The 12,652-nt window shown below is 39.6% G+C and overlaps 1 protein-coding gene across 1 annotated transcript; it reads left to right on the forward strand.

The window, feature by feature from the left end:
* The first annotated feature begins 229 nt into the window (after window positions 1-229).
* Window positions 230-12,446, forward strand: lgmn (legumain). The gene is made up of 14 exons (XM_047610764.1): window positions 230-355; window positions 645-804; window positions 949-1,046; window positions 2,489-2,570; window positions 2,663-2,745; window positions 2,868-2,943; window positions 4,160-4,222; window positions 4,361-4,427; window positions 4,753-4,871; window positions 7,525-7,614; window positions 7,784-7,990; window positions 8,068-8,238; window positions 10,084-10,151; window positions 11,921-12,446. Exons 2-14 carry the CDS (start codon window positions 667-669, stop codon window positions 11,961-11,963), a joined length of 1,305 nt encoding a protein of 434 aa, XP_047466720.1. The 5' UTR covers window positions 230-355; window positions 645-666; the 3' UTR covers window positions 11,964-12,446.
* The last annotated feature ends 206 nt before the right edge of the window (window positions 12,447-12,652 follow it).

Here is a 12,652-nt window from a genome sequence, read left to right on the forward strand (position 1 = left end):
CTTATTTTCTGTAATTTTCAGACAAAGTAAATAGTACATGCTGAAATTCTTTATGTAAATGAGGAATCTACTTTGGAATTTAAAATAAAAATATTGAGGTCATGTCAAAAAGTATGAATGTAAGTACATTACCGAAATAAGCAAGATCTATCTATCTATCTATCTGTTGTTATTAATTAACCCTGGTTCACGTGACTGTCTACAGTAAGGCCCCGCCCCCGCAGCGCTCTGATTGGCTGCGGCGGCAGAATTCCTATTTCCTGTTTATCCCGACGTCAGATATAAACGAAGCGCTGCGGCTGTTGTTCACGTTCACGGAGCCGCTCCTGAGCTGTGTATCTCGAAGAAAATAAAGGTAATAAAAAACCTTTCTTTACATGCAGAGCTTGTTTTAATTTCCCCCGACTCTTTTTAAGCTTGAAAAAAAAAAAAAAAATGAATAGAGTCGGCTTCTCAAGTTAGCTTGCTGTGCTAGTCTCACCTATCCCAGAATGGATAGTCATGTGACATGTCAGGCAGGCATCAGTTGTTTGTGTGGTTTCATGTTTCCTCGCAGTCTAAAACCAACTTTATTATAAGAGGGAATTTAAAAATAGTTTGTTTTTTGTTTGTTTTTTTCTCCCCCCGCCCTGTCATCCATACAGGACAGCCAGAGAAGCTGAGAGCATGTGTCGGTTAGTCCTTATCGCCCTGCTCGGCCTGGTCGGGCTGGTTTTCGGGTTCCCCACAGAAGAGCCGGACTCTGGGAAACACTGGGTTGTTATTGTGGCCGGTTCCAACGGATGGTACAACTACAGGCACCAGGTGAGTCAAACTGCGCATGACTCATTTACTTTCTCTGCTTTCATAGTGTAATTTTACTTCCCCCTCCTCCACAGTGCATGTTCTGAATTTGTTTTCCCGTCATATTATTAAAAAAAAAAAAAAAAACTACCCTGCATCTTTCAGGCTGACGCTTGCCATGCATACCAGATCGTGCACAAAAATGGCATCCCAGACGAGCAGATTGTGGTCATGATGTACGATGACTTGGCTCAAAATGAACAGTGAGTTGGCTCTTTCGTTTCTCTCATCATGCAGAAAAACAAAAACCCCACAGTGTTTCGGGTTGTCCCTGTCCTGTGCAGAATGTTTATATATTCGTCAGAGTCCCAAAATGTACAAGTTCAAGTTTAAAACAAGGGTTTTTTCTCTGGTCTTATCACATTCTATTTAAAAAGCTTTTCATCTGTGTTATTTACTGTGGTGCACGCATTTGAAAAATACATAGCAAATGTTCTTACAAAACATGTTTTGATTGATTTGTGTGTAGAACAGTTAAAGAAATCCATCCTCTGTTGGTTTGTTTTATCCAGTCAAACAGCTCAAATCCTGAAAACTTGCTTGGGTTAAGTTATAAAATAGTTCTTCAGTCAAAAGTGCTAAAAAAAATGGGATTATTCCAGCCTCTCAATCACATGTAAAGACTCATTTATTCACCGAATAGTTGAATCAAAGCTACAACTTCTCTTCACGGGCACATGGAGACGTCCATGAGCATATTTCTAGATCCTTGACACTCGAACTAAGTTGCACCGCCGCCTGTCTGGTCATCTGTAGACACAGAGGAATCACATAAGTTGGTATTTGTCATGTCGCTGTGGCATGTCTGCACCGTGTCCTTCAGAGAGACGAGTCACATGGAACCAATTTCGTGTATTGCTGACATGGGGAGCAGTAGTGAAAGGAGATCTGTCCGTTTTGCAGCTGGAAGTTGCATCTCACAGCGTCAAACACAATGTTGTTGCACGTTATCGTGTGTTGATGTTCTGTGGTTGATTTTAATTGTAATTTTCAATTTAACGTCTTTTAATTGGATGAGAAACAAACTCTTCATGCCAGTAAAACTGCACACAACTGCACATTTGTCCCATTTGTTCAGCCTTTGAGTTACAGGTTGAGATAATTGTTTTTCATCCGAGCTGCTGATTAATCTAACAGTAGTAACCCGTGATACTCAGAGGAATGCTGTTCAACTCAATTGTTTACACACCTCAGCGCCCAACGATCGATGGCATATGTGCCTCAAAAAGTAGGCCGTGTCTTAGAAAGACATTACGCAACCATGACTGTTTTATACCTGTGTCATGCGCCTGTATCGCTGACGTTATAACGAGCGCCCACTTGGTTTGTCGTTAATGAATAACTCGCGTCATAAGTGCAGTTAGTTTCTCGTAGAGGGTGCACAAACAGTTTCTGACTTCATTGATTTTCCTTCCTGCAAAAACAAAACTTTGACTGACGTACTCACATGTTACTGTGGCAGCACAGTGTCAAACATGTTATTTTGCAGTGAAAGGAGAAAAAAAAATCCACACCGGCCACAGTCTGGCTCAGTCACCGGATCGGTGAATCATTATCATTCATCGGTTGCATTGTCATTTTGCCATAAGTGTTTTGTCAGCCATATTCACTTCCTTCTGTTAATCATGTGCCCCCCCCCCCCCAGAAACCCCACCCCTGGCGTTTTGATCAACAGGCCAAACGGTACGGACGTTTACAAGGGAGTTCCTAAAGACTACACCGGGGAGGCGAGTGCTTCAGCGCAAATATTTATCCGAAAGTGCAAATCTGTGTTCTGCAAACGTTGTGATTTCTGACCGCGCGTCTCATGCCCCCGCAGGACGTGACTCCGGAGAATTTCCTGGCCGTCCTGAAGGGCGACGCCTCCGGTGTCCGTGGCGGCTCTGGCAAAGTGTTGAAGAGGCAAGTGAGGAGCAAAACGGAACATGAAGCCAGACAACCTGAAAAACATCAGATCTGGTTTATCAAGTTTTTATTTTCTCATATTACTAACCTCATATATTTATTTTTTTTTCCTTTGGCAGCGGACCCAAGGATAACGTCTTTGTGTACTTCACTGATCATGGGGCACCTGGTATTCTCGCCTTCCCTAATGATGACGTGAGCGTTTTTTTAACTTCCTGCTCGATGCAACTAACACAAACCATCCACGTGTCACTTTAAAGACGAGGAACTAACTGTTATTATATTTATTGTTCCACCTGTTCGTTCAGATAATTGAAATATTTTAGCATTCTGACATTTTCCACATGGAAAAGCAGTGGCTGGCAGTTCATTAGTCAATGGACATATGTCAGATCTTTTACAGAATGATTTCTAATAAGTCAGACATCCCTTTAGTTTCTATTGAACACTGATCATAGAATAGAAAAACCTTTTATTTGTCCCACAATGAGGAAATTGCAGTTTGCAGCAGCATCCATAGGTGCAGAAAAGTAACAAGAATAAAGAGTGCAAAAGCTAAATAACAAGAGACAAATAATAAGGACAAAAAGTGAATAGAATAAACAATATACAAGTGTTGGCATATATACAAAAAGTATTGAATTGCAAACAGATAGTGACCGATTGTCGGATACGTTGTGAAGTTTAATGTGTTTGGTTCATGACCAAGAACCTGCGAAATTTACATGGACGCTAAATTAAATGATCTGATGAGATGATATATATAAATGCATCAACATGCCCCAGAACATGAATAGATGAGCCACAGTAGAACAAAGTGGTTCTGGCTGCAGGAAACACTACAGACGAAGAGGAAGTTTTAGCTCTTGCATATTATCAAAGCTGCTGCCTCATTAGTTTTTTTTTTTTATTAAAATCACTTTCTGTCCCTCCTAGAAACTCGTCACATGATGTTTTCACTCCACTAAACATGTCCAGACAGAATGGATTTGTTCTAAACATGTGTACACCGCCCCTTTCAATCTGTTTTAAAATTCCTTCTGACTGATCCGGTTTGTTGATATTGAGGCATTTTGTTTTTATTCTGATGTTTAGAGAAATACTAGTTAATACTGTGTGTGCTGCTAATGTTTGAGGCTTATCTGAGATGGTTAATATTAGCCTGATTAATAGTGGAAAGTTTGGCACGGCCTTGGTTACGGACTTTTATTTTTATATTTTTATTTTACAGAAACTAATCTTTGACCCTCAGCCGTGATAATAGAGTCTGTGGTCGGTTCAGAGAATCAGAGTCATTCCCAGAACTATAAAACTATGACCGTCTTTATTGTGTCCTTTATTTTGGGGGCTTTGTCCAGTGAAATGCTTCGACACCTGTGATTCACCTGTAAACTCTTTTCTCTGCGTGCAGCTCCAGGTTGACGACCTCCAAACCACCATTAAATACATGCACGACAACAAGAAATACAAAAGGGTACGTGGAAAAACACACAGTTGTTGAAGTTTTAGGTCGGCAGGTGTGGACATGTCCTACAGTGTTCAGGTGATCAGTCATATGATGATGTGTCATCTCATCTGCTTCTGTTTTTTTTTTTTTTTTCCCGCCACATAGATGGTGTTCTACATTGAAGCATGTGAGTCCGGGTCCATGATGACCAAACTACCCGCTGACATCAACGGTAGGTTTGAGATAAGGAGCAAAAACAGAGATAATCTGGTGATTCATTACGTAAACAACATAAACTTGACTTTCCCTCGTGACTCTTTGATTTTCACCTACATTTAATAAAAAAAGCAAAACCGGAGCCAAGAATCGGAGTGTGGTTATCTCTATGGAGTCAATATAAACTCATGTGATATTTTGTCATCTCATGTATATTCATGAGTCATCCTGTCATGTGTCTGGCCGTCATGTGACGACCATAATTCTTATTCCTTTATTTGTGGCCTGTAGTTTATTTTGTCAGCATAAAGTGAGATTGTTTTTTTTTTTTTCTTTCTTAGTTTACGCCACCACAGCCGCAAACGCTCACGAGTCCTCGTACGCCTGCTACTATGACGAGAAGAGGGAGACCTACCTGGGCGACTGGTACAGCGTCAACTGGATGGAGGACTCTGACATGGTGGGTGATCATCGATCTATGTCAAGGGAAAAGTCGAGACAACGAGATGTGCTAGTTAATACCTGACAGCCAGCGAGGTCTGTGAAGGGTCTCAGTCGTCCAGGTTCATGGTGACCCAGGAGGCGTTTTAACCACAGCTGGACTCGTGGAGTTTTGAGGAGACGTTTCAACCGAGCAGCTTCTTCATTTCTAAATGTGCGTTTTCTTTCACCTCGGAGGCTGGAATCCGGCGCTGACGATGAGTTATCGGTATTCCACAGTTACAGAAGTCGGAAAACTAGACGGCCGCATCCATGAAGGCGCTTGCCTTGTAAGAATATAACTTGGTGTGTTCAATAATTACGATATTATTTATATTTATATTATTTATATTATGTTAAACTAAATTTAAGGCCATTTAAGTTCCACAAATTGTAAATGGAACAGATAGCTTGAACCAACTCAGGAGTTTGTTTAATGTAAATGTAGAAAAAAGTAGATTATTAATCCCAGTTCGCCACGTTGGTGTTTCGCACGTGTTTTGGTTTTAAAAGTTTATCGTTTTTACCCATATTTAGCGCAGATTCTATGACTTTCTGTGGAGAAAGTTTGACTTCGAGGGGCGTTTCAGTTCGCAAATTCCAGCCACAAAAGCAACGCACCATAAGGGCGCATAAGGGAACTTGCCTGACTTGTTTCTTCTCAGGAACCAGAAACTGGTGCAACCAATTCCCATGAACAGCTGGATACTTACCTGTCACTGAGGTGGGCGGGTGGTGGGTCCCTTAACCACTTCCCCTATGAAAGATGCTCCAGTCTCAAAGTTTTAAACGGGTTTGAGACTTCTGTAAATTGGTGACAGATTATATCTCTGTCCACCTCCTCTGTTTAGAGACGGTTTTCCAGTCTGGCATAGATGGCTTCCCACACTCCTCTCTCAGAGTCTTCTCTGAGAGAACGTCAACTTCCAAATTGTCCCTTACAACTGAAGAAGCTACTCCTCGGATGGAACATCTTCTCAACACTCTACAAGTCCAGAGCAGTTAGCTTAGCTTAACGCAAAGATTGGGAAGAGGAGGAAGCAACTAAACCCCTTCGAGTAATCCACAGTCACATGGTGATTGCTGCAATTTGTTACCATAAATGTGGCTAATGTGACTCTCTCATCGTAAAGATTCATGGAAAAGGGAAGTTCTCGCTGAGGATGTGGTTAGATGGCAGCTGTCTCTCTATTTCGAAATGAATGATCATCTAAAAAATTATGAGTTTTTGCAAAGGTGCAGACAAATAGAGCTCAAGTGAAGGTACGTTAACAGGAATTATCCTGTTAAACGTTTGGAGGGTGCGGTCAAGCTGTTTTCCTCTCTTTCCCAGTCTTTGAGACATTTCACAGACATGAGAGTGGTACCAGTATCATCTCTCTAAAGTGTCATCAGAGAAAGTTTTCCCAAAATGCAGCAAGAGGAGATAATGCAGCGTTGGTAAAAACCAGCTCGGCAGTAGCTCAGGAGGCAGAGCAGTCGTCCAATAACTGAAAGGTTGGTGGTTCAATTCCACCCTATCCCCACCCCAGGTGTATGCTCCATGTAGTTTGAATAATGCATTCAGTTGTAGCATTTAAAATAGGAATATAAAACCAATACATTATTATTATGATTAAGTTGCGATCATGGGTGGGAAAGTGCAGGTATTAAGTTGAACTAATCCAAACTTTGAGGCCACAACCGATAGAAGCTCCTCATACAATTGATTGACAAATGATGGTCTGAGTTCCCTGGACATTGGACGCAATTTGGGAAATATACAAGACAAGGGGGTTACCTAGGCAACCAGAGCTTGAAACGTCCACTGGTGAGCAGCTGTTTGTTTGTCGTCCATTGCTTTGCAGCTGATTGCGTTATAAAGGGCTCATTTAAAGTGCTGCAGGACTAGACGGCGTAACCAGCGCTGGTGCCACCTGAGCTCTATGAACCACTTTATGAAGCAATGTCTTGCACGTAGTGAGGATTTATGGATCGGTCAGCAGCCATCCAGTGCCCTAGTAGATCACCGTTCCCATGCCAACCTGGCCGCGTCCAACGTCAAATGCGACAACGCGGTGACATTTCGGTGTAATGTTGAGAGCGCGCTCTCAGACGCTGGATTGAAGGAGAGAAATGTGTCAATTGGATTAGGACCAAGTTTGTCAGGGAAACATGGTAAAGCATGAACTCCCCGACCTGTAGATAACAGAAAATAAGATAACAGAAAATAAGGCCATAAGGCTAATGGAATTTCTTTGAGAATTGTGCTTGCAAAGAAAACCTCTGCAGTTACCCAAATGGTTGGAGATCCCCAGGTAAAACAAACAGGGTTTTACACAACAATGTGACATTTCATTGTTGCCTTTTAATGACTCCTACATGAGTTGCTCAAACTATATTAAGTCCATTGACAGTTAACTTTCTGTTCTGTTCTGTTCTAAACACCTGGTATCAGATATACAGGAAAAGGAAGTGGTGAACGTAGCAGCATCGGTGTCTTGTTTTTAACCAGCGGGATATGAACCTGAGTCGTTTGTTTATCAGCAGGTGTGGTTTTACAGTAGAGAGCCCCAGAAAAAAAAAAGAAAAAAAAAGAACCTTCTTCAACAGAAAGTAAACCACGCCTTGTATTTTTATTTTCTTCATTTCAGGAGGACCTGGCTAAAGAAACTTTGCAGAAGCAGTTCAAGATTGTAAAGAGCCACACAAACACCAGCCACGTCCAGCAGTTTGGAAACAAGGTGAGAAAAACAGCGGAGGAGGGAAAGTGTTGAGTAAACGTCCACCATGAACCCAAACGTAAAGGAAGTGCTGTTTTTATTTTAGGTCCAGATGACAGGCAGTCGTGATGATGCAGCAGTTTAAAGACTGTCCGTTTCCTTCCTCTGTTCTTGCTTTCTCTCTCTGCAGACCATGGCTCACATGAAAGTCATAGCTTTCCAGGGTAACGGCAAAGACGAGAACGCCGCCCCTCCAATGACCCTGCCGCCAGTCGCCGATCCGGATCTGACCCCGAGCCGTGACGTCCCCATGGCCATCCTCAAGAGGAAGCTGATGGCGTCCAACGATATCAGGGAGGCGAGGGGTCTGCTGATGGAGATCAACGCCCACCTCAAGGTAAAGAGTCGCCGCCCAAACACGAACCGCACAGGTCGCACGTTTCCCGTGACCTCCCCCAACCTTTGTGCGTTCAGGTGAGGGAGATGATGGCTGACAGCATGCACAGGGTGGTCGAGCTGGTGACCGGCAACAAGGTCATCGCCGCGGAGGTCCTGAACGAGAGGGCCGAGCTGTCCCAGCACCAGTGCTACAAGGCTGCAGTCAACCACTACAAGCACAACTGCTTCAACTGGCACAAGACTGAGGTAGAGTCCGCGCTGCCCCCCTTACAAATACACAACCAGAGCCGTATGTTAGAGAGAGTATGACAAACCATAGGGCGCCATGTTTGCTACAACGGAGGGAAGATTCTACAGTGTAACCCTATGTTGAAATAAATGTCTTATTTTCATCATTAACGGGCCTATAAATGTTATCGACAACCTCTGTTAATATGTAAAAGGCCCTCACTTAGATATCCCAGTGTCTACTTACTTTAAATATCTAACCATAATAACTTAGTAATAACTGAGGCAAAGGTACGTATCAGTTAAATTTGCCTATCTAGATGGACATAATTTACATGAACACATGGGTTTCACAGCATATGTGATTGTAGCTGCTATGTTTCTAAGCCTTTAGTCTAGATAACTAGCTAGCATAAGGCTAGCAAAAGGCTAGCATAAGGGTAGGTTAACTTCAAACTTCATTTGTCATGTGCCGTTTTTGAGATCAAGGTTCATATGAATGAGCGCTGGGGCATATTTTAACTTTTAATCCAATATTCTGTTGTTGCCACTTCTCTATGGATGGACATTGGTTAGATGTATCCAACATGGCGCCCATGAAACACGTGACCAGCTCAGAACCAATCAGCATAGAGGAATAGCTCAGATGCTCCATTCCTAGTTGGCCAGACTCTCTCTAATAAACGGCTCTGAACATGAAGCGTAAGCTCTGTTTGATGAGTCACAGGTTTGACCAGACTGGTCTGAAACTCACATGTCGAGTTTGCTCCTAACGTCCTAAAGAAAACGCAAATGTGTTTCACATGCTGTTCATCAGCTGGTGTTAGATTTACTCTATGTTCACTGATCCAGGCAGACGAAGCATAAGTTATATTGAGCCACAGAGCTCCTGAGTCCTGAAAGAGAGAAATATTTGTGATTCAAAGATGGAAAAAATATTCCAGGTAAATTTGTTTCTATATGTATATATATATGTATATATATGTGTGTGTGTGTTATTATTATTGTTATTATTATTATTCCAAAATCACAAATGCATAGTGTGATTTCTTTGTTGGAAAATACTTATTAAATTAAATTAAATAAAAATAAAATATAACAAAGAAAATTGGACAGTAATGAATAAAATAAGCAGGAAAATAAACCATTGATGGAAAAAATAATTCTACTGGACTAAAGCAATACATCTGTAATATTTGTGTTTAATTTATTTATTATTATTTATTTAAATCAAGAATAAAAATCAATCACTGAATAAGTAAAAAATATAAGAAAAACTAATGACAAAGGATAGTGATCTTCTAGTTGTTAAGATGTATTTGTAAAAATAAACAAGAAAATAAAATAATTTGTTGTTGGAAAGGATAATTTGATTAAAAAATAATAAAAAACAATTAATAATAGCAAAATAAATTCATAAATAAGATACTGTAAATAAAATATCAAGTGAACAATAGATTAAAAATATATCCATAGAAAATGAGAAGCAATAAATTCATATGGAAACAATAGAAAGATAAGAAAAATAAATACATGTTTATTGATCTGTCACCTCAGAATTTAAATTTTCATGTTGGTAAAATGGATTTAATATTTGTGTATATGTGTATATGCTAGGTCATCATGAGAACATGAACTCATCAGCCTGGTGAAGGGAAATCCTCGATTATTTAATATAATCAAAGTGTTTTCCCAGGTGCTTTTATGCGGCTGTGTGGGTTTATTTAAAGAGAAGTTCCTCTTTCCTCAGGAACTCTTTGACATTAAAGTCCATCAGAAACAACAAAGAGGGGAAATCATTTAAAAATGTAAAACAGACTCTAGGCGCTATTTTCTGACGCGTGACGCTCTGTTGTGTTTCAGTTTGAGTACGCTCTGAGACATCTGTACGCTCTGGTGAACCTGTGTGAGAGGAGATACTCTGCAGACAGGTACGGTCCACATCCACACTGAAACCAGACAGTTTCTGCTGTGACGTTTTCTTTTCATTCAGCTGTCGTCATGTGGTGAGTTTCTGGTTAAATGTGGACTCCAGCTGTTCATGGCTCTGTAATGGTCAGTAAAGCTAAATACCAGTAGGACCAGCTATATTCTGTAATTTACTACATTTTATTTTATTTTTTTCTAGAACAGAAAAATATAAATTAATCCACTGTTGAAAATAGTTCCCAGAAAAAAGACATTACCTTTGGGAAAGTTAAACTCATTCATATTTTAAAGGGCATTAACTTTGATCAGGATTAGGTATAGAATGAATGAGAAGTTTATTTTGAATATGTAAATAAGGAAAATAAACGTTCGTCAAGAAAATTTAAATAAGACTATTAACCTCCTGAAACCTGAGCTTTAGTTTGGTATGAATTTTTAATTTCTCCAAAGTATTTGGGATGAGCAGAACCTAAGAGCTATACAAACTAAGCATCGTATTTGAACAGAAAGTTGGAAAAAATATGTCCCCATATGTGGACACGGGGATTATTTCACTGTGAATTATAATAAAGTCACCAATTTGAAACAAAATATAAAACTGAACATGATTTTGCAAAGACAGAATTGCTAATAATTAAACCCCAATGTCCTCAAATGAGTATTTGCTAATTAGTGCAGTTATAGCTCGTTACTAATGGATGGAATTTGTTACATTTGTGCATCATATTAAACTAGAAAAGTTAATAAACATAAATAAGTTTCAGCTGTAAAATTTGATGAGGTTTTGTGCATTCTTGCTGCAGGATGAATCCACTGAAATGACCACTGTCATGTTTTTACACCAACTAGTATGTGGATATGAGGATAAAAGTTAAAATGAAGTTACCACAGTACAACTTAACGTCCCCATATGAGGACGTGGGGTTTCAGGAGGTTAAAAAAAGCACATAGTTGTAGCAAATAGTAAGGAAAATCAATATTCTTACCATTTATAATTTAAACCATTTATAATTTAATTGACATACTTGAAAAGGACTGCACATCTTGTCCCTTAATCGTTAAAAGAACATTTAATTTATACATTAAAAGTCCTCCTTCTTTGTATTTAGATAAATTTAAGTGGTACAGACCTTTTTTTGTGGATAGATCCTGAACATTGTTGCAGACTAATCACAGCCCCATGACAACAACAAGGCATCGTGGTACCATCTAAGTAATGTAAAAGAAAACGTGATCCTCATTGGTCCAGGTCTGATGACATCTATAGTAGAAGTTGTCATCAGTGGACGGGGGGGCTACACAACCCCACACAAAACAAACTGTGATCCATGGTGTGTTCTGACTCCTGTCTATCAGAACCCGTATTCATTTTTTCACATAAATGACCCATGGACCACTTTTAATAATACTGGCCGACAAGAACTGAAGTTTAAGTTTTTTTCTTCTACTTGTCTTCTTAAATCAACTTTGAGGAGAAAATGCTCACTTGCTGCCTTAAATTTGTTTTTCAACTGACAGGAGCCATGATAACCACAATAATCAGTGTTATTTACTTGTGCCGGTCATAATGTTATGGCTGAACAGTGAATGTACATGTATTAACATTAGAAATAAGTTAATAATTCATCTAATGCTTCCATCACTTCCATCTGGTCTTAATTTATTTAACATAAGACTTAATCTTTGGAAGTCATAGATCATCACCTGTTCCTGTATTTAAATTAACTGAGGTATTTAATAGTAACTGTATATTTGTCGTCCGTTCCTGCAGCATCCAGTTTGCCATGGACTCCGTGTGTTACGGCGGGTACTAGAAGAGTTACTACCAAACCCTTAAAGCCTCAGATCAAATTCCTTCTCCCGCCGTGGAAACTGCGGAGAAGTCTGAGCTTCTCTTTGCACCGCTTAGGAATCAACGCTGACGTGGTGCCGACGTTTTTGTTTTATGTACACACACACGCTATAACACTTATTTTGTTTTTAAAACCTGTGTTTTTTGATTTTTACTGAGAATTTTTAAGCCTGTTTTTACGATGACTTGCACTATCACTGTGAAGACCTTGTGGATGATGTTTTACTGCTTCTGATTTTGGTTTTAGGACATGACATAGACAATTATATTATGGAATTAATGCGAATCTCCTTGTGCTCTTAGCTTTATTTGAGGTGGTGAATGCCCGGCATGAATGATTGATTGACATGTAAAGGACATGCCACGAAACGATGAATGTTTGTCGAGCCTCGAGAGGCTTTGTTGTTGAGGCAGGTATCTTGAAATAAAATCTGACAAATCAAAATTGGTGTTTTTTATTTTTTTTTGTTCTTTTGTTTAACAGAAGCTGAAGTTCAGACAGGGATTTTTTTTGATGGTGCCTAAATAATTTTACATATTTTCCTCTGATTGAAAATATAACTGCTCTTTATGAAAAACATATAACAAGTATCTTTTCTTTACTTTTTTTTTAAGAAAGATAAAGAAATCACTATAGTTTTATATAAAAAT

Source organism: Mugil cephalus, chromosome 17 (genome assembly GCF_022458985.1).
Source record: "Mugil cephalus isolate CIBA_MC_2020 chromosome 17, CIBA_Mcephalus_1.1, whole genome shotgun sequence".
Taxonomy (NCBI): Eukaryota; Metazoa; Chordata; class Actinopteri; order Mugiliformes; family Mugilidae; genus Mugil; species Mugil cephalus.